The sequence below is a fragment of the Haliotis rufescens genome, unplaced genomic scaffold (assembly GCF_023055435.1).
Source record: "Haliotis rufescens isolate VD_foot unplaced genomic scaffold, xgHalRufe1.0.p SCAF_23, whole genome shotgun sequence".
NCBI lineage: Eukaryota > Metazoa > Mollusca > Gastropoda > Lepetellida > Haliotidae > Haliotis > Haliotis rufescens.
The window spans coordinates 1891765-1911499 of record NW_025963924.1 but is presented as its reverse complement, the minus strand read 5'-3'; the positions used below and the strand labels follow the sequence as shown (position 1 = coordinate 1911499).

Genomic DNA, 19735 nt, shown 5'->3' with positions numbered 1-19735 from the left:
GTGTTACAACAGAAATACACAAAAAAGGTATCTTGTTCCAGGTACATTTTGTATGGAATGATTGTTAACCCCTCATCTGTTGTCAACTCGTTGTGTTGTTAGACATTAGTCATAATCGTTGTTTGGACATGCAAGGTTTTGTTCCCAGAAATATATACAGTAGAAACAATAATATAGGGGTCAAACGATACAGCAAGGTCACTTTACGATACGTATCACGATACGTATTAGGTCACGATACGATACGTATCGCGATACCAATATTTAGGTCAAATCGCGTGGAAACTCGATATTTCAGAGCAAGCTCAAAAGGTAACAGTTGCAGCAGACACATGTTCGAAGCCGCTATGTTTGTGAGTGAACTTTAAAGCCTAACTTCAAAACATCTGCGATACTTAACTGGCAAAAAACACTGGGAGTTATTAAACGAGTGGTAAGTTTAGCAAGACAGTGTATCGTCTAAGCTGATTCCTTTGAGCGTCGTCAACTTGCGCCAAGCTACATTGTGATATTTGAAACGGGGCCCAGCTTAGTGTGTCTTGTATCGATATAAACCTTGTTCCACTGTTGGTACGCGACGCAAGTTTAGTTTTGGTAGACAGGACCCCAGTCTAGTATCGACACAGAATATAACGTTTCGTGTATCGTATCGTCGCATGAAAACTAACGGTGCACCATGTATTCAAGGTATGACAGATTTCCCAGTCGTGATCAATCTTGTCATTCCGGTAAAGGATATCATTTGTGACAATTATTCCAGCACAAGAAGGTTACGGAAAGGGGCAGTTTACGGAAAGCAGCGAGAAGCGGTGATCGCTGATGCATCCCCATGGAGACCGTTGCTACTTCCGTTATTCACAAACGACGCCATTTTGGTTGTTGCTGCTGCACTTTGTTTCCACGTCTGTGTTTACATTTTGCTCTTTATCCCGCACGTATCGCACGTTCTTCACGATGTATGCCACTGTTGCTTTGGTTTATCATCAAGGTATCTAACAGTGTTTTCAGTGTTTACCGATGTTTGCTTTTTATCTTGATTTCAAAGCTTACACATTGATACCTTTTGACGGATTGTATTCCCAACTTGAATCTGTCGTAAACATTTGGTAAGAATAAAAGTGAAAGAAAATGACAGACATACTCATTAGCAGATGGGACATTTCATGTACGTCGCCGGTCCCTCGTATATGTTTATGTACTTTGTGTTTTACAGTTGATCTTTTGTGAAGTGAATTTGTATGGCGGTTATTAAAATAATCACTGTCAAAGTATCATGATATATGATCAAAGTAACAATAGATCTATGTTTCCCCTTTCCTTCCCATGGCAATGGGATCCAGAAAGTGAAACATGATTTGTGTATGTTTTCATATGTGGTGTCAAGGGGAGGGACTTGTGAAGTATAGGTCTCTCTTGTCCCAAAATGTCCAGTGACCATTTTACCTAAACCAAACTTCCTGGCACAGAACCCTGCAACGTTGGCATAATTTGCTTAATCTCCTTAAAAAACACACAGGAATCATGTTTCAATAACCAAAGTCTATGTTATAGTCTACACAATGAGGATGGATGATGATGTTTTATTATTTCATTTATTCCATTATAGCTCAGGATGATCTTCACAGGTTTAGGACCTACCAGGCCCCCGTCTCCCAAAAGACTCTTCCTGTCCCTGATCCTGTAGGTCATCGTTAGGTTCAAGTTGTTTGAATGTGTCCTATTAGAAAAAAAAGTCTAAAATAACTTCCGTTTCCCTATATATGACCTTTTCACAAACAACAGTTATCACCACTATTTGTTAGTGATTGAAAAACACATGCTCATGACCAGGGCTCGATTTAACAAAAAAGGGGCACAAGTGCCACCTGATATTGAAAAATGCAGTCTATATTTTTTATCTATACTTGCACCCAGTGCATGTCAAAATTTTACAACTTTGTTACTGACTTACTAAAAAAGCTTTATACTTACATCTTTGAACTCAATACACTTTTTGTACCATACTACATCACATTCCCAGTGTTTTGAGTAATTTGACATTGTCCTTTGTGCTTTTCGTCATGAATCTTATCAGGTAAGTCTTATGATAAAAACAAGAATGCAAATGAATATGTGGGATGTATAAGTGATTCCATTCAAAGTGATCTTGTCAGTGAATAGGTTCTGTTAGGAGTGCAATCGGTTAAGTCTAGTGAAAAATGGTTGAGATGTCAACTTGCATCAGGTGCAAGCCATATCTAATTCCTAAATCGTGCTCTGACTCTCATGATACTGTCGCAATCGTACAAATACAGATTTTCTGTGATTATAGAAATGTTTTTGTCGCATTTCTCTGTGTTAGTCGGTAGGCGGTATACATGTATCTTCACTTGCTATATGTTTAAATATCCAGATAAAGTAGGTGCAAAATGGTCGACCTTTTCATGTTTGTTTCATACACGCTAAACTGTGGATTGATACTGATTTCAATTATTTAAGGACATCTATTTCCTCTCTATAAGCGCCCCAGTGTCTTCACCATCACCGTCAACCCCCTCTCATCCCAGCCCGACCCCCAGACCTCCCTCCCCGCCCCCAGAGCCCGCCCTCAAGTTGTGGAGATAGATCTTGGTGAAGAATCCAAGCAGCCCCAGTCGTGCTCGGCCGTCCTTGTGTCCTGTGTGAAATACATGTTCCAGAGTTTCTTCACGGAGAGATAGACTTTGGAATTGTTTGCTGTGCCAATGTTGTGTGAACTACTAGTTTTAGGACCTTTCGGATGAACCATTTGGACTATTTTGGACTATTTTTGATAACATACACTTTGTTTCATACATGAATTAAAATTTATATAATATTCTGCTTAAAATGTATGTGATAAACGCTGTTGCTAGAAGAACGTGTCTTGTACATTCATGTTTTCTGCATTCCTTGTTATGAAAACTGAAAGCGAGAGATGGCTTCATAGGCGGCCCATGCCAAATTGTCGTTTCAACTAACCTATCGTTATTTTAAGAGTTTGTCAAAATGGGGATTGGGTAGATGAAATGTTGCTTGATTTTTAAGGATTTGTTCACTATGTCAGCGCAGAAAAATCAAACCATCAAAACCTCGAAGGAGGTCGAGCTCCCGCCCAAAGACTCCACGCCAAGCAGTCGCTGCAGCCAAGCAGTCGTTATTTAAGAGATCATTACAATGAGGATCGGATGGTTACACGGTCGGAACTCCTAATTAAAATAACTCATGTTTTCCATGCTGCAGTTATCTCTTACAGAGCCCGAGGTTGAAATGTGAACGTTGAACTAACACGTATCATGCCTGTTGGTAAACAAAAATCTTGCTGAGTGAATCTGAACAGCTATTATTGATGGAAAATATCAGTTAAAAAATGGATAAAAGCTTCAATAATTATGTTTTGTTACCTCACCAAAATATTCCAAGATCGTAATGATTCAAGTATACAAGTTACAGTTATCACAAGTCGCATGTGATTTCTCGTCCCTATAAAATATAACAGTTTACAGATTTTTTGATCCGGGGGGTCCAAGGTCATTCCGACCGTCACAGTCAAGGGCTTTTACCTACCAATGTCTACAGGGATCGTTCTAGAGTCGATCCTGTATGATTATTAAGTATTCCCATGCTTTAATTACTTATATCGCATTTCGACAGCTCTAGGAGATGTGGCGTCCTCGGCATTCATTCTGGGTCACGCGACTTCCGGGATGTATTCATTACATTACATGGATCCAGTTCTGGTTTCAGCCAACTTCGTACACTTTCAAGTTTCAAAGTTTATTGTACAATTTCATTATTTTAACAGTTCATATATATCAATCGTGGGAGGGATACAGACAAAAACCGGATTCCAGAGCCACGATGTGACAGACAATGACGAGCGACTGATGTTTCCAGTACAGTTGACAGCCGGTATCATGTCTGGCGATCTCGGGACATTGTACAAGATTTTTCAGTTCAGTGATTAATTAATAAACTCGTTATTGAACCTTACCTCATTGTTGTGTGATCCTTCTGTGTTTCGACAGTTTCGACGTTCGCAACTTTTAGATCTTTGTGATGTATTTTCGCGAAACCTCGTCTCCAAGCTCTGGTATTTATTTTGTCACACTTTATAAACTAGTAGCAGCAATCATTTATTTTCGTAGTTAATCCACTAGAAAATATCGACCAGTCTAAAAGCTAAACACAGGATATTCCCAACGACAGTTACGGGCTTTACGATTGAATCAGTCAAGGACGTGTATCTGTAATTCAATGCAGGGAAACAATACAAAGAGGTCACTATATAAACACCCAGCTTCATTGAGATGAACATTTGAACGGAAGAGACTTTGCATTGTCCGTAGGAAGTAGTGCCATACAATCTAGGCCATCTGTTAGACAGTCCAGTATGTTCTTTTGTTAAGTTTTCACATTTCGAATCGAGAACTTTGTCAACCTTTTTTTGAAAGTGTAGTCGTCTGTTTGAAACTAGTTGCGTATAGCTAGAGAAAGCTGCATTCTGAATGGCTTATGTCGACTTGTTAGTCCTTTCATTGGTCAAAGTTCGCGAAAGGTCGTTCTGTTATGACCCGCAATAGGATGTCCCCAGACCTTTGTTTACAGTAGCGAGAACTAAGATCTGATTTTAATGAGATTGGGGTGTGGTGCTGACAAACCTGGAAATATGATCAGGACGAATCTGGGATTGGAGCCCACGATGTTGGGTTTCTGGTATGCATTTCTCTACAGTGAACTGCGGCACCTAGACGACTGGGTCACCCGTGTCTCCCTTCTGGTGAAGAAAGAGCTAAAATGTTTATCTTTAACATTGCTGAAGTTGAAGAGGTTGACGATTTCATAGACATAGACATAGATGTATTTCAGTAATGTAAGACCACTGGCCCATTCTACATTTCAATAAGTTGGAGTTGTTTTTTTTCAAGCATGCTGGTATAATAGCAGTTGGTACAATATGTTTCAAACGTTCAAGAATACTGTTCACATTAATACGGTATTATTATTAATAATACATCAAGAAGACAACTTATAACAGTATTAATTTAACAAAGATAATTGCCAATTTTCCATTAAAATATCATCAATAGACATTCTACCAAGTTGATAGTTCTAAAGAAAATTGGAATCTCAGAAAGTTTGAATTCAATACATAATATAACCATTCTTACCACATGCAGAAACGTGTAGGATACGGGTTTCATTCTTCATTAAAATATTCCAAGTAATGTTCTTACACATATATCAGACCACAGTGATTAGACGTCAACATGATTACACGTAAAATTAGTTAGAAATTCTGCAATGTAATCGCACAAGGCCTTAGTATGGAAGGGTATTAGCGTCACAGTCTAAACAAAAATATCATCTACGTAGATGATACTGATGATGATACTGCTTTCATCTATGTATCAATATTTTCTCGACTAATCGATGCGGTCAGTTATATATAACCACTGGCTTAATTAATGAATAATAAATATTTAATTAATAATGACCAATTTGTTTCACCCGTCTTAACTGAGGTATTATCTACTCATTGTATAAAGTAAATCTTTATTTCAATATGTCGAAGTTACTGGAGAATAACACACGCCACACTCTTTTACAACCGTAATAAAGAGAGGAGAGCACAAAATGTTCTCCAAACTACAAACAAATAAACAGCTATAGGCCACTATTCAAAATTTAAGCGAAATTATATATTAACCATAACATGGTTAAATCTGGGGGAATATTTTGATCCTCGTGATTTCTCCATGACGGAAATTAGGGTTAAGAGGTAAACCGTGAAATGAAGGGGTTAGACTCACTCAAACTATAAACCTATATCAAACCAATACTCGTCATTACCCTTTAAAGCACTGAAGGTACAATTCTGCAGTTTGTGTTTATTCTTTTTAGCGGTAATAGTTTGACACGTTGAAAACAACAACCAACATGCTTCCAAACATTTAAATAAATTAACAGTATTTAAGTAATCACCTTAATTTAAAATATATATGTTTGTATCTAACTGGTATTGCAACTTCACCAGGCAATATCACTGTCTGAGAAACGATACGTTCGATTATAACATCCCATACGGGGATGAAAGTATGACCTACGTAGATGATCAATCTTTTTAGACTGTGGCGCTGATTCGCGTCCATACCTTAGGCACCGATCGTTTTTATCGTCATAAAGAAATTGTCTCAGAAAATGCGTTTAAAATCCTACTTCAGACTGTTTGGAAAGAAAGAAATTGTCTGCCACAAAAAATACATTGTTCCAAGATGTGTTTTAAAACCCCCAAATATTTACGCTCATAGGTTTCTTTTAAAAAAGTTTTGGATTTGCAGCTGTAGCTGAAAAAATACCCAGTCTCCATACAAAATCCCAGGCGTGGACAAAATCAGGAATTCACCACGTGATCAAAACTCAATGATATCGCCAACATAATGGATATTTCTTGAAAAGCTCACTTTGTCATTACTGTTAGTAATATTCCTTATCGGTGAGCGAAGGTCTAGGGTTCGATCCCTGGCCGCGTCATACCAAAAGGCGTTAAAAGATGGTACTTGTTGTTACCCTGTCTGGCGCTCGGTATTTAGGGGCTAAAACAAGGACTGGTCGGCTCCAAGTCAGTATACTGTGTCTGAATGGGCTATTCATGTTAAACTGCGGTATGGTATCTCAGTGGGCTAGTACTATAAATCGGCATCAGTCAGGACTAGTACAAGCAGCCACACACACACACGTCGCTACATGAGACAGAGTGCGAGGGGCGAGTGGCGAGTGGCGATGAATGGGCAGTGATTTTACCGAGAGGGTAACGAAGGCGTTACGCGCTGGGAAAGAGCTTGTGTAGTCAAAGGGAAACCACTCTACTCTCTATATGAATTATTTGCCCTTGACAGGAAAGGGTCACGGTCATTTTGATGGAATGCAAAAACACGGCTCGTGTTACAACAGAAATACACAAAAAAGGTATTTTGTTCCGGGTACATTTGTATGGAATGATTGTTAACCCCCATCTGTTGTCAACTCGCTATTCAGCATTAGTCATAATCGTGGTGTGGAAACCACTGTGTTTTGTGGACAGTAATGTACAGTAGAACCCACAATATAGATCTAGGGGTCATACAGCAAGGTCACTATACGATACTATCTAGATACATATTAGGTCACAATAAGATACGCAATGTGATACCCATATTTAGTCAAATCGCGTAGAAACCTCTTGACTAGAAATATTACCGGGCAGGTTCAAACAGGTAAAACACATGTTCGAAGCGGCTATTTTAAGTAGTCGAATTGAAACGTTAACTTGAACACGTTTTGCGATATTTAACTGACAAAACAGTTGGAGTCATTAAACGAGTGGTAAGTTTAGCAAGACTTTAGTGTATCGTCTTGTATCGATATAAACTGGTTCCACTGTTGGTACGCGACGCAAGCTTAGTGGGATATACTAGTTTTAGTAGACAGGACCCCAGTCTAGTATCGACACAGAAAATAACTGTGCATGGAATCATCGCGTGAGAGCTCACGGTGCACCATGTATTCAAGGTATAACAGATTTCCCAGTCGTGATCAAAGGGATGTCATTTGTGACAATTATGCCGGGACAAGGGCCTACCTTTAGAATACAGTACCACAAACTTTTCAAACACGTGATCATACCCTATGACGTAATTTGTCGTATTTTGTTGCCAGTCACACTAGACTGGTTCCCGGATCCTCCCCTTGGTGTCGCTGCACTTGTTCCGCTTTTCAATCAAAGGACCGGTATATGCCCACCATGACACATCGTCTGCTACAACAAGATGGCGGCTGTCAAAATGCATTGGGCGAAGCTAGTGAGCTCTGGTAAATTGTAGTTTTCCAAGTAATGGAGGTAAGTATTGGTACCAACATAACGGCTATGGGATGTCAATGTATTCTTTGACTAATTTCGTGCAAATATTGACACGGCAGTGATTTGTTTTAAATGGAGGGCGATGAATCTCTTATGAACTTACCTTCTGAACAGATTATCATGAAGTTCTTACGCAAGACAATTTAAGTTTCTGAGAAATTCTGTATGAAACTGCCGTGTTGTCAACTATCTGTTGCATGGACTATTACATATGCACTTATATTCATAATTCATATGCTTGTCATAGTGTCTGGTTGTACGAAATTGTCATTTCTAGGCAACAACATGACACGGCCAAAATGTCAATGCTAACACATGAAACTGAATTTTGACCGAAATAATATCTAAAATATTTTGTGAATAGTTTTGATGATACCCGCATCAAAAAAATTAAAGGCAATGAAAGCACGAATAAATATTTAGCTGCAAATATTTTATCGTGACAATAATTACGAAACGGGAATCGTTTGAACTGGGCTATGTTTATGGTCAGATATGGTCATGTACCCTAATTTCGTGGGTATATTATTAAATTCCTGAGCATACTGAGGGACCATTTGATATTGGTGGGAGAGTGGGGTAGGGGATGGTGGTCGGGTCTAGGATTGTGTTTGGGGACAAAATATATTATCAGCTACAGCTGAAATACCAGATATTCTTTTAATTACAACTATGAGACTAATCATGTTTTTATATGCTTCTTGCAACAATGTATTCTTTGTAGCAGTCAAATTTTTTTTTAAACAGTTTGAAGCATGAATATTTTATTCAAGCATATTTCAGGGACAATGTATTTTTCTCAATAAAATCCCAGCCCTACTACCAGAATACCAAATGGTTGATCCCTTATGTCTTGATTCAATCAAAGAATTAACATTATAAATATGATCAACTGATGAAAAAATCAGGACAATGAATAAATCGTCAAATGCTTCATATTTAATTGAAAGGACATTAAAGATCTGCCCATATTTATAGGGTCAGACTAGACTATTATTTTTAAATTATTTGAAAAGTTCTATATAGTAATATTTATTTTTATTTATAAATATTTAATCATTTGATGTGACTTTTAAAATGTGTCCATCTGATGATCATGTTAACCAATGCATTACAATACATAAAGAGTCAGTTGAATAGGTTGCACTACTTTAACATGCAACAGGCCCTATGCAGGTACATATGATATAATAATATGTTGTTGAATGCCTTTGTGAATATACTACATGTACAGTAACTGTAATTACATCTGTTGTCTCCAGATTAACAGCTGGTGTCACGTAAGGCCATAGAATGTTTCCCGGATCCCCTGCTTGGTGTCGCTGCTCTTGCTCTGCTTTCCAAGGAATTAAAGGACCGTTATCGCCCACCATAAAACATGGTCTGCTAAAACAAGATGGCGGCTGACAAAACACATTGGGCAAGGCTTGAGAGCCTTGAAATATTGTAGTTTTCGCAGTAATAGAGGTGAGTATTAGTACCATTCAGGTTCGAAAAGGTGACCTTTGTCTCCTATGTTTTCTATTGATCTGTATGGAGACTTTTGTGCTCTGTATGAAGACTGTAGTGTTCTGTATGAAGACTGTAGTGTTGTGTGTGAAGACTGTAGTGTTCTTGTATGAAGACTATAGTGTTGTGTATGAAGACTGTAGTGTTGTGTATGAAGACTGTATGTAGTGTTCTGTATGAAGACTGTAGTGTTCTGTATGAAGACTAGTGTTCTGTATGAAGACTGTATGTAGTGTTCTGTATGAAGACTGTAGTGTTCTGTATGAAGACTAGTGTTCTGTATGAAGACTGTAGTGTTCTGTATGAAGACTAGTGTTTTGTATGAAGACTGTAGTGTTGTTTATGAAAACTGTAGTCTTGTGTATGAAGACTTTAGTGTTGTGTATGAAGACTGTAGTGCTCTGTATGGATACTAGTGTTCTGTATGAAGACTTTAGTGTTCTGTATGAAGACTGTTGTGTTCTGTATGAAGACTTTAGTGCTCTGTATGAAGACTAGTGTTCTGTATGAAGACTGTAGTGTTGTGTATAGAGAATTGTGTTCTGTATGAAGACTGTAGTATTCTGCCCCAGGTTCTACACACTGCTGGTACTGTCCACACTGCTGTTTGGGAAGCCGCCCTTCAAGAACCTGGTTGTCAACGGACTGGTTCTGGCAGAGTAAGTTTTAAAATTATCATCACCTTAAATGGCAAGTAAACTGGAATCTTTGTTGTCCATAGCACAATTTAGTAGTCTGGGGCCACTGAACCAGCATGAATTTCGAAGGCTGGTCTTTCAGCTGCTAGTGTTTTTACAGTGACGAATTATAAAGTTTTAATTGTGTTTGTATGATGTCTATGTCACAGAGATGGACAGAAGATGAGCAAGAGGAAGAAGAACTACCCCGACCCCATAGAGATCGTCAACAAGTTTGGTGCAGATGCACTCAGGTTGGTTGAACTGATGGACGTGTCGTGGTTGGCAAAGTAACAATTTTCAAAACAAGGGCTCTTTCAACAAGGTGATCTTGGTGCAATGAAGCGGAGTTGAAGTATTACACTTGAAGTAGCACTAAGATGTCTTTGTAGAATGGCTCCTAGTCATATATTATAAAGGTAGTCAGATTTGAAAGATTCTGGGATGGGAGGGTTTTACTTTATTATATTATTGATTAAAGTTGTTTTTTATTTGTAACAAACTACTAATGCCATTAGATAAATCAGGCAGGGTATTTGATGCTGATCACACAAACTGGTCTACATTGGAGTGGGTTCTTGACACTGATGGATACAAAATCACGTGACTTGGCATAACAATTATTTCAGACTGTACCTGATCAACTCCCCGTCTGTGAGGGCCGAGAACCTGCGCTTCAAGGAGGCTGGTGTGAGGGATGTCCTCAAGGATGTCTTCCTGCCCTGGTACAATGCCTACTGATTCCTCATGCAGAACATAGACCGGCTGGAGAGGGTATGGCTTGTTTCTTCAATTGAAAAACTTTTTCTTAATCTCTTAAATCAGATCTTTTGCTAGATTTGATACCCTTGTCCATTAACGTCAGTCAAAGGTGTCCATAGGAATGCATGTAAGGTGAACTCTCTATCCTGCCAATCAGCATTCTAAGTTCTTGGTACAGGCGAGTGAAAAGGAATGTAAACAGGTAGTTCCGAATGGAGACTAATAATGACCATACTGTGTTGTGGTTCTTTTACTCCCTGTCGTATCTACACCCAAAAGTGTGTACAGTCTGGAATAAATTTGTCAATTGTTGGAGAGGACTGAGTTGGTGAAGCAGTAAAGCTGAATTATTTAAGAATGCTGGTATGTGATTGGTTCAAAACCAGCCCAGCCTTCATTTTGACATTTTGGTGATTTTCGTGATAAGAGTTCGTTCAGTTTTCACCCAGTGTGAGCTCCTATAGAGCTTGAGGTGTCGAGATCTATAGAGAGCAATGGAGTCAGTAAAATATCTGACTTTTAAAGGTTGACGTTTGGCATTTTGCTTATGTGAACCTGATATATACAATGGGATGTAGATATTTCTTGTGATTTCGTGTTTGAGATAATTTTCAAAATAATGGATGAGAATTCTGGGTCATTATGATCCACTGCGCTTGTGCTCATTGGTCTTAAAAAGTTTTCAAACATGTAGAAGCTGGGTCACTTTCGTCCTCTCCATGACATTAAACTGTCACACTGTGTTTTCACATGTTAAACACTCTTCATATTGGTGTAATAGATCAATCAATATAGGTTCACATGTTAAATGTTCTTGTGCTGTTAAGGCTCACATGTTCTTGTGTTACAGGTTCTCTTGTAAGGTCACATGTTCTTGTGTTACAGGTTCTCTTGTAAGGTCACATGTTCTTGTGTTAAGGTTCTCTTGTCAGGTCACATGTTCTTGTGTTACAGGTTCTCTTGTCAGGTCACATGTTCTTGTGTTACAGGTTCTCTTGTCAGGTCACATGTTCTTGTGTTAAGGTTCTCTTGTCAGGTCAGGGGGCATTGGTGGCCCAGTCGTCTAAGGCGTCGCGATTCGCTGTGCAGAGTCGCGTCCCTTGGGCACGCCAGAAACCTATGATGGTTCGAATCCCGGTTCGCCCTGATTTTGTTTCTAGGTTTGTCAGCACCATACCCGTGCTCGTGGGTTTCACCGAAGTGGTAAACGTCTGAGACCTGCATCACTTCGGGCTTTCCTCCCACATTAAGCTGACACGCCGTGATATAACTGGAATACTGTTAAAAGCGGCGTTAAACCCAACTCACTCACTCACTCTTGTCAGGTCACATGTTCTTGTGTTACAGGTCCTCTTGTCAGGTCACATGTTCTTGTGTTAAGGTTCTCTTGTCAGGTCACATGTTTTTGTGTTAAGGTTCTCTTGTCAGGTCACATGTTCTTGTGTTAAGGTTCTCTTGTCAGGTCACATGTTCTTGTGTTACAGGTTCTCTTGTCAGGTCACATGTTCTTGTGTTACAGGTTCTCTTGTCAGGTCACATGTTCTTGTGTTACAGGTTCTCTTGTCAGGTCACATGTTCTTGTGTTACAGGTTCTCTTGTCAGGTCACATGTCGATTCCCGACGTGGGTACAATGTGTGAAGCCCATTTCTGGTGTCCCCCGCGGTGATATTGCTGGAATGTTGCTAAAAGCGGCGCAAAACCATACTCACTCACTCGCTCACTTGAATCCCAGTTCGCCCTGATTATGTTTCTAGGTTTGTCAGCACCATACCTGTGCTCGTGGGTTTCACCAAAGTGGTAAACGTCTGGGACCTGCATGACTTTGGGCTTTCCTCCCACATTAAGCTGACACACGCCTTGATATAACTGGAATAATGTTAAAAGCGGCGTTAAACCCAACTAACTCACTCACTTAGATTGTCAGGATTAAATGTTCTATGGATGATTTGATCTGATTGATCAAGTGTTTTTGTCTGCTACAGTACCCACTGAAGGAAGTGGTTGCCATCCATCAAGACCCCAGTGCCCTGGAGGACATCAGGTCCTTGGAGAAATACATCGTACAGGTGAGATTATGTACACTATTCTCCATGAGGACCTGTGTTAGAATGGGTTCCCTGTAGCCTTATCTTGTCTTCAGAGGCAACTCAATGTATCAGTTGTCACAATTGTCGTCTAAGGCGCCGCGATTCGCTGTGCAGAGTTGCATCCCTTGGGCACGCCAGAAAGCTATGATTGTGGGTTCGAAATACGGTTCACCCCGATTATGTTTCTAGGTTTGTCAGCACCTTACCCAGGCTCGTGGGTTTCACTGAAGTTGGCTCATAATATCAACCACTGGTTTGTCTGTCCCGGATTCAAGTGTGTACAGCCTGACAGTGGTGTAGAGCTACACACAAACTGATGTAGATGTGGAAGATTCTGCATACATTGTGAAACATCCATTTCATTAATTAGCTCTGAAACAACATATTTTTTCAACATTTGCCAGGACGCAACAGCATATAAGATTTATTGACAAAATTTGTAGACTTATAAAACCCTAATTTTCACTAAAGATCTTGCAGAATTATGTAACTTTTCTGTTTCAAAGGCAAACAAATATCACGTCACATGATTAAATATCACATATTAACCTGATGAAAGTTCAATACATTGTGTTACCTCTGAATCCCTGCTGTGACACTCCTTGTCAGATTGTTTGATATCTTTGTTTTGTGGCAAGTAGAAAACTGAAGAAATAACCAGTGAGATAACCAGAGCATACACAACTGAATAACTATTTTCTTTTTGTGTATGTATAGTCACCAACAAAAGAAACGTGAACTGCATATTTGTTGGTCAATATATGAAGAATTACTCATATTCCAGAGGTACTTGATGGGTTTGACGCACAAACGAACATACAGTTATGTTGTGTGAACAGACGCTCATGAAACCATCATGTGACGTCATAGATCCATGACTCGAAATGCACCATTTGTCTTGTGCAGGATTAGCTTGTAAAGTTTGGAAATTATGTGCAGCATATTGTGATAAGAAAAAGACACTCTGTGGTAACACTTGACTGATTGTTAGTTTTGTCATTAATTGTACACCTTGGAAACATCTCTTCTTAACGTACATAGTTCTCTATATGTTTCTTTGGTTCACGTTTCTTTTTGTGGTGATTATATATATGTACTCCATGCCGCTTCACTCAATGTATTACCTAACACCAAAGAGTTTGCGTTTTATTTAGTCATGGTAGAATGGAGATAAACCCACTGTGTTTTTTATGTAGAGCTAGGTTACCTGTTGATTTAACCTCTCTAAATTTAAAATTTGAAAACCTCAAGTCCACGTTCGGTTTCAAATTCAAATTAGCGTGGTTAAATCTAAAGGTAACCTAGCTCTACATTGATTTAGGAGATAATCTTACCGTGTTTTCAATCTGCCATTTGTCAATATCATCCAGGAGTTGAATGTACGGTACCTGACCACCACAACCAAAAAAACTTAATTAACCATGTTCATGCACGTCATGTTGTTGTCTGTCTGTTATTTTACTTCCTGTATGTCCGTCCTATTTTAGAATAATATTTTCTATAGATAGTTTATGTTCTTTGAAGAACATATTCTGTTCAAGTATCTAACAATGCCGGGGCGGTTTGGTAGCCCAGTGGTTAAAACGTTTTCTTGTCACGCCTAAGACCCGGGTTCAGTTCCCTAGGTGGGTAAAATGTGTGAAGCCCATTTCTGGTGTCTCCTGCCATGATGTTGCTGTAATATTGCTAAAAGCTGCGTAAAACCATACTCACTCATTCATCTAACAATGAGTACTCAAAATGCGTAAGACTGGATGCACTTTGATTGTGGACAACATAGTATTTTGGGTGTGAGTGACTGTGTGGATGGGTCTAGATGCCACAATCATCTAAGATGCTGGAGTTTGCTTTGTAGAATTACCTGCCTTGGTCCTGTCAGGATTTCCTGATTGTGGGTTTGGACCCCAAGTTTACTCTTTGATCCTTGCATGGTTGGTCAATACAATACCCCAAAAAATATTTCAGCCAAAGTGGTAGACATGTAGTACCAGCCTGACTTTGGACTCCCTGAAATTCTGATCTACGGGTTGTTGATGCTGATGTTGCTTCATGTTTCAGCTCCTTGTGTTGCTGGACGTGAGTCCGAACCAGTCCATGTTGGATGAGGGGGTGGCCAGAGAAGTCATCAACCGTATACAGAAACTCAGGAAGAAGGTGAAACCTCATACCATTCTCTCAATAACAAACTTTCACTCTCAATTGTGACTATCAAATTAGAAATTCTCCCTCTTTCACATTGTTTACACTATTTACTTTTGAGCACTTTATAACAATCTTATGCCCGCTTACTCCTCTCACAGTCTTACTCCTCACAATCTCATTGTCACTCTCTCCCCATGGGTATCCCGGGTTAGAATAGGTTCCTAATATGCTGGTTCAAGAGGTGACTTAGTGGGTCAGTGGGTCATTCTTGCAAGTCTTGATTATTTACAGGCCGCCATCATAAAGCTGAAATATTGTTAAGTCTGCCTTAAAACACCAAACAAACAAGAAAAAACAACAGGCCTTCTCACTGTCACACACTACTATGTATGTAAGATAATCTAGTGTTGAATGATCTCATACTGCTCTTCAGGCAAATCTGGCTCCCCAAGATGAGATCACCGTGTTCTACCAGGCCTCGTCAAACTTAACTCGTATCATCAGCGAGTTCTCCGACTTCATCTTCTCCACCCAGGGGGAACAACTCATCAAGGAGAGCTCAGAGGTAAGGGTCATGCAGACACCCATTATATTATTAAACAGCGTCTCAAAGTGTCTGAAATTTCAGGTTTGCCACTCAAGCTCAAGGGCGGATCCAGCATTTTTAAAAGGGAGGGGTCCAAAATATCAAAATTCTCTCTGTCAATTTTTCTGCCTCAACATACTACATTTGGTTTTTAAGGGGGCGGTGGGGGGGCGGACAACTGGACCCCCCCTCTGGATCCCCCCTCTGGATCCCCCCTCTGGATCCGCCCTTGAAGCAATTGAGTGTAGGGAACCCTCTTTCGTTATATGTTATTAGGGTTAGGGCAAGTTTCATGCTTAATTTTGAACACCGGTACACTCGTTATCCAAATAGGAGATTTACCTCGGCCTGTCTGTTTTGGATTTATGGGGCTTCTTCTATAAATGTTGGTGTTCCAGTCCATGCTAATGGCGGTTCCAGTCAGTGAATTCCAAAACTTTAATGACCACCATCCCAATTTCTACTTTTATTGTCTGAGCCAGAATTTCTCTGGCTCATCAACTAGATATCAACAACCAATCCAAGTCCCTCTTCTGAAAGTGAATTTGACGTACTACAGTGCAGTGACACTTTTTAGAGTATGGGAGCACTATTTTACATCCTGTAAATCATTTGGTTGGTTACATACTGTTGCTCTGTTCATTCCAAATCAAGTCTGACAAGATAGAACTAGCCATCGTAAGACGAGGCACTGCATCAGGAGCTCCTTCAAGCTCCACAACATCACATCTTGCTCCGGCTCCTGTCAAGAATGGTGTGAAGCCTAATTGTAGGTTTCTAAACCTGACGCTGTTAGGAGCAGTTGCCCAAGAGGGTTTCACTGGCAGACAAGGCACATTACTGTTGGAGAACCCTGTCGGGAGCTTCCCACTGGCTGCAAAAGACTTGGCAGCTGAGGTAGGCTTGTGTTTAGAAATTCTTGGATTTCACTTGAGAGTTATTTGCTGATCAAAATTAGTTGTGTGATTTAGTTTGACTTATTTGAGTTGATTCATTTAGAAGCTCATCAGACTATATCATCACTGAAAAGGGATTTGGGCTTATGGTAGTTTAACTAATGTTTTTAATTGTATGAGTTCTGAGTCCAATGTCTTACAAATCTGTTCAACTTGATGGCAAGGAATGTTGCTCATCCCTGGTCCCTGGTCCCTGAAACTACAAGGCTTTGAAGCTGAAACTTTGCATGAAGGATCCCAGCTATTGTGTCTCTGAATTGTGCTCAGTTCTGATCTGATATTAGACATGGCTGCCGAGGCAGCCATATTGAAATATCATTTTTTAACATCTGTCATTTCTGCATCTATCAATGTGAAGTTTGATATGCATTAAGTAAGTGTTATGCGTAATAAAATATGATACATGTTTTGGCGTCAGTTTACAAGAATAAGACACCATTAAACCAAATGTTTCAAATTCATGATCTCGGTCTTTGTGTAAGTATCCAAACTTGTGAAACCTATAGATTTGTTTGGAGAATATATCCTGATGCATATGGTGAAGTGTGACTGCAACGAGAGTTGGTTGGTCACAATGCCCACTTGGAGTGGATTTATATACTCCAGCTACATGACATTGGCCTGTAAATAAATTGCGTCTGTACCAGACAAATCAGTGATTGAGATATGAGAAACAATCCATACCATTGGGAGATTTAGTTGTTAGCAGTGGGTGGACTCTCAATAATAAATCCTAATATTATTTTTGTAGTGGAACAAAATATTTTTACTTTTCTGATCCATCAAATCAGGAGATATTAAATAAAATAATTTTCAACAATTGTTTAATTATTTTTATCTTTTTGGCTCAGAGCCATAAACAAAAATGCTTAATATTTCTGATGGCAGTGTTTTATTATCGATGCAATCTTTCATTTTGCTACTTGTCACAACAGGCACAAAGGGTGTTTGGAGTTCGGGGACAGACAGTGAAGGTGTTCGAAGATGCTGCTCGCACAAAACAGTTTTCACCCGATTCCAAGATGGCCGACTACTCCACGCGAACACTTTATATATCTGGTTCATCCAATCAGTCAGGTCCAACACCAGCAGGGGTCACCACACCAGTGTGTCACTTTGCTAATGTTGAGGTCATCAGGTCAGAAGGCAAGGCTGAGAAGGGGACATTACTCTTAGAGAACCCTTGAGGTGATACCCTTTCTGTAGACCAACTTGTAGACCAGGTGAGTTACTTTGTTCATATCCTTTTCATTATCAATATATATCCTTACATTTTTCTATACTTATGTTCTGTCTCATTCCCCATATAATCACATATTTTACACAGATACAATTCCTCTCTGCATGAAAGTCTCACATTGCCCCCAAAGGAGGTCATGTCAGTGAAGAGGCAATAAGCGTTGAGGCTTCTAAATTTTAGATATAAGTGAGTGAAGCAGCTAGTTCTGAATGTTAACAATAAAGGCTGCACAATTACGTTGTGAATATTGTAAACACCCTGTCATTTCTGATTGCTATAGCAACTACAACCAAACATGAGTACCATCAAATAAAAATTTGTGTACTCTGTGGATATTCTATTTTAAAAATTAAAATTTGTAGTGGTAAATATATGAACTTGAATCACGTTGGAAAGCTGACTTTTGATGGTCTCAAGAACCCACATGTCTTTCATTTAGAATTGGCCGTCAGTTTTTGCGACATCCTTTGAAGGGGTTGTCAGATGTTCATGCAGATGTATCAGAGAAACAGATCTGATTTTAATTATACTGGTTTTGTACCCGTGAAGATTCCGGGATAGAATAGGTCTTCAGCAACCCATGCTTGCCTTAAAGGTGACTATGCTTGTCGTAAAAGGCGACTAACAGGATCGGGTGGTAAGGCTCACTGACTTGGTTGAAGCATGTAATCGATTCCAATTGCATGGATCGATGCTCATGATATTAATCACTGGATTGTCTGGTCCAGACTCCATTATTTACAGACCGCCATCATAAAGCTGTAATATTACTGAGTGCGGCGTTAAACAACAAACCAACCAACCAACTATACTGGTTTTGTCTGAAAATGGTATTTTTTTATAAAAGTGGCTATTTCTGAATTTCTATGTAGGAAAACATCTATGATGACAAAGTTTATTATGGGTACAGAAAATATTGTTCTGGGTTCCAGGTTAGAGCTGTTTTCGGTGTCAACAGTTCTACTGTGACGGTCAGCAAAACAAGAGACAACAAGGGAGCCTTAACGTCGGCAACAGTGAAAGAGGTGCTGAGTCTACACAGTGAAACGCTATACGCCATCATCAGTTAATGTGGACATGGAATCAGTGTAGCAACATACTGACGGATGGAATTGTTTATTTTGTTATTTAATTTATGATATCATAACTTAGACAATTACTATCTTTGATTTGCGCCCTTTACAATTTGAAGTTTGATTAATTGCTCATGTGATTTATTCCTAAATCAACGAACTGGCGCGTCAGACAAACAAATTACTCTACACCATGATGGAGGTATGTTTGTGTTCTATTCTGGGACAGTATGACAAAGATGTTTGGGGATTCTGGCATAGTGATTAAGGCACTCGCATGTCAAATAGAAGTACCAGGTTTGATTCCTTACATGGTCACATGTTAATTACCTTTTGAAGTTGGCACCCACCGTTTTGCTGAAATAACACTGAAAACAAAACAAAACCTCACTCTCATTAAAAGATGTATAAACGTTAAGATTTAGGTATATCTGAATCAGTGAATGATTATATTTATCACTTGTTAACTCATCGGGGGCACTGGTGGCCCAGTCGTCTAAGGCGCCACCATTCGCACTGCAGAGTTGCGTTCCTTGGGCACGCCAGACACCTGTGATTGTGGGTTTGAATCCTGGTTCGCCCCGATTATGTTTCTAGGTTTGTCAGCACCATACCCTGCTCGTGGGTTTCACCGAAGTGGTAAACGTCTGAGACCTGCATCATTTCGGGCTTTCCTCCCACATTAAGCTAACACACCGTGATATAACTGGACTACTGTTAAAAGCGGCGTTAAACCCAACTCACTCACTCACTCATCACTCATCACTCATCACGCATTTGATGGATACTTCCAAACCTATTCTAG

At 39.5% G+C, this 19735-nt stretch overlaps 1 protein-coding gene and 3 long non-coding RNA genes across 4 annotated transcripts; 3 read left to right on the top strand and 1 right to left on the bottom strand.

Moving 5' to 3' along the window:
- Positions 1-211: 211 nt before the first annotated feature.
- Positions 212-3990, top strand: LOC124140183. The gene is made up of 3 exons (XR_007222752.1): positions 212-988; positions 1607-1680; positions 3803-3990. It is a non-coding gene; the product is annotated as an uncharacterized LOC124140183 (long non-coding RNA).
- Positions 1639-7763, bottom strand: LOC125383466. The gene is made up of 3 exons (XR_007222753.1): positions 7663-7763; positions 4659-4774; positions 1639-1717 (listed from the first exon to the last, which is right to left on the bottom strand). It is a non-coding gene; the product is annotated as an uncharacterized LOC125383466 (long non-coding RNA).
- LOC124140165 lies at positions 7759-10844 on the top strand. The gene is made up of 5 exons (XR_006861889.2): positions 7759-7876; positions 9160-9364; positions 9979-10065; positions 10254-10337; positions 10713-10844. It is a non-coding gene; the product is annotated as an uncharacterized LOC124140165 (long non-coding RNA).
- A 1962-nt stretch (positions 10845-12806) lies between these two features.
- LOC124140163 (isoleucine--tRNA ligase, cytoplasmic-like) lies at positions 12807-19526 on the top strand. Its single transcript, XM_046507576.2, has 6 exons — positions 12807-12912; positions 14992-15087; positions 15509-15640; positions 16310-16558; positions 17553-17840; positions 18790-19526. The coding sequence occupies exons 2-5, from the start codon at positions 15028-15030 to the stop codon at positions 17802-17804; spliced, it is 693 nt and encodes a 230-aa protein (XP_046363532.1). The 5' UTR covers positions 12807-12912; positions 14992-15027; the 3' UTR covers positions 17805-17840; positions 18790-19526.
- Positions 19527-19735: the final 209 nt, after the last annotated feature.

Excerpts from the sequence above, each read along its gene's own strand:
- LOC124140163 (XM_046507576.2), top strand. The coding sequence starts at position 15,028 with ATGTTGGATGAGGGGGTGGCCAGAGAAGTCATCAACCGTATACAGAAA. Across the intron at positions 15,088-15,508 it reads TACAGAAACTCAGGAAGAAG|GCAAATCTGGCTCCCCAAGA; the intron begins GTGAAACCTCAT and ends ACTGCTCTTCAG. Across the intron at positions 16,559-17,552 it reads CAAAAGACTTGGCAGCTGAG|GCACAAAGGGTGTTTGGAGT; the intron begins GTAGGCTTGTGT and ends TTGTCACAACAG.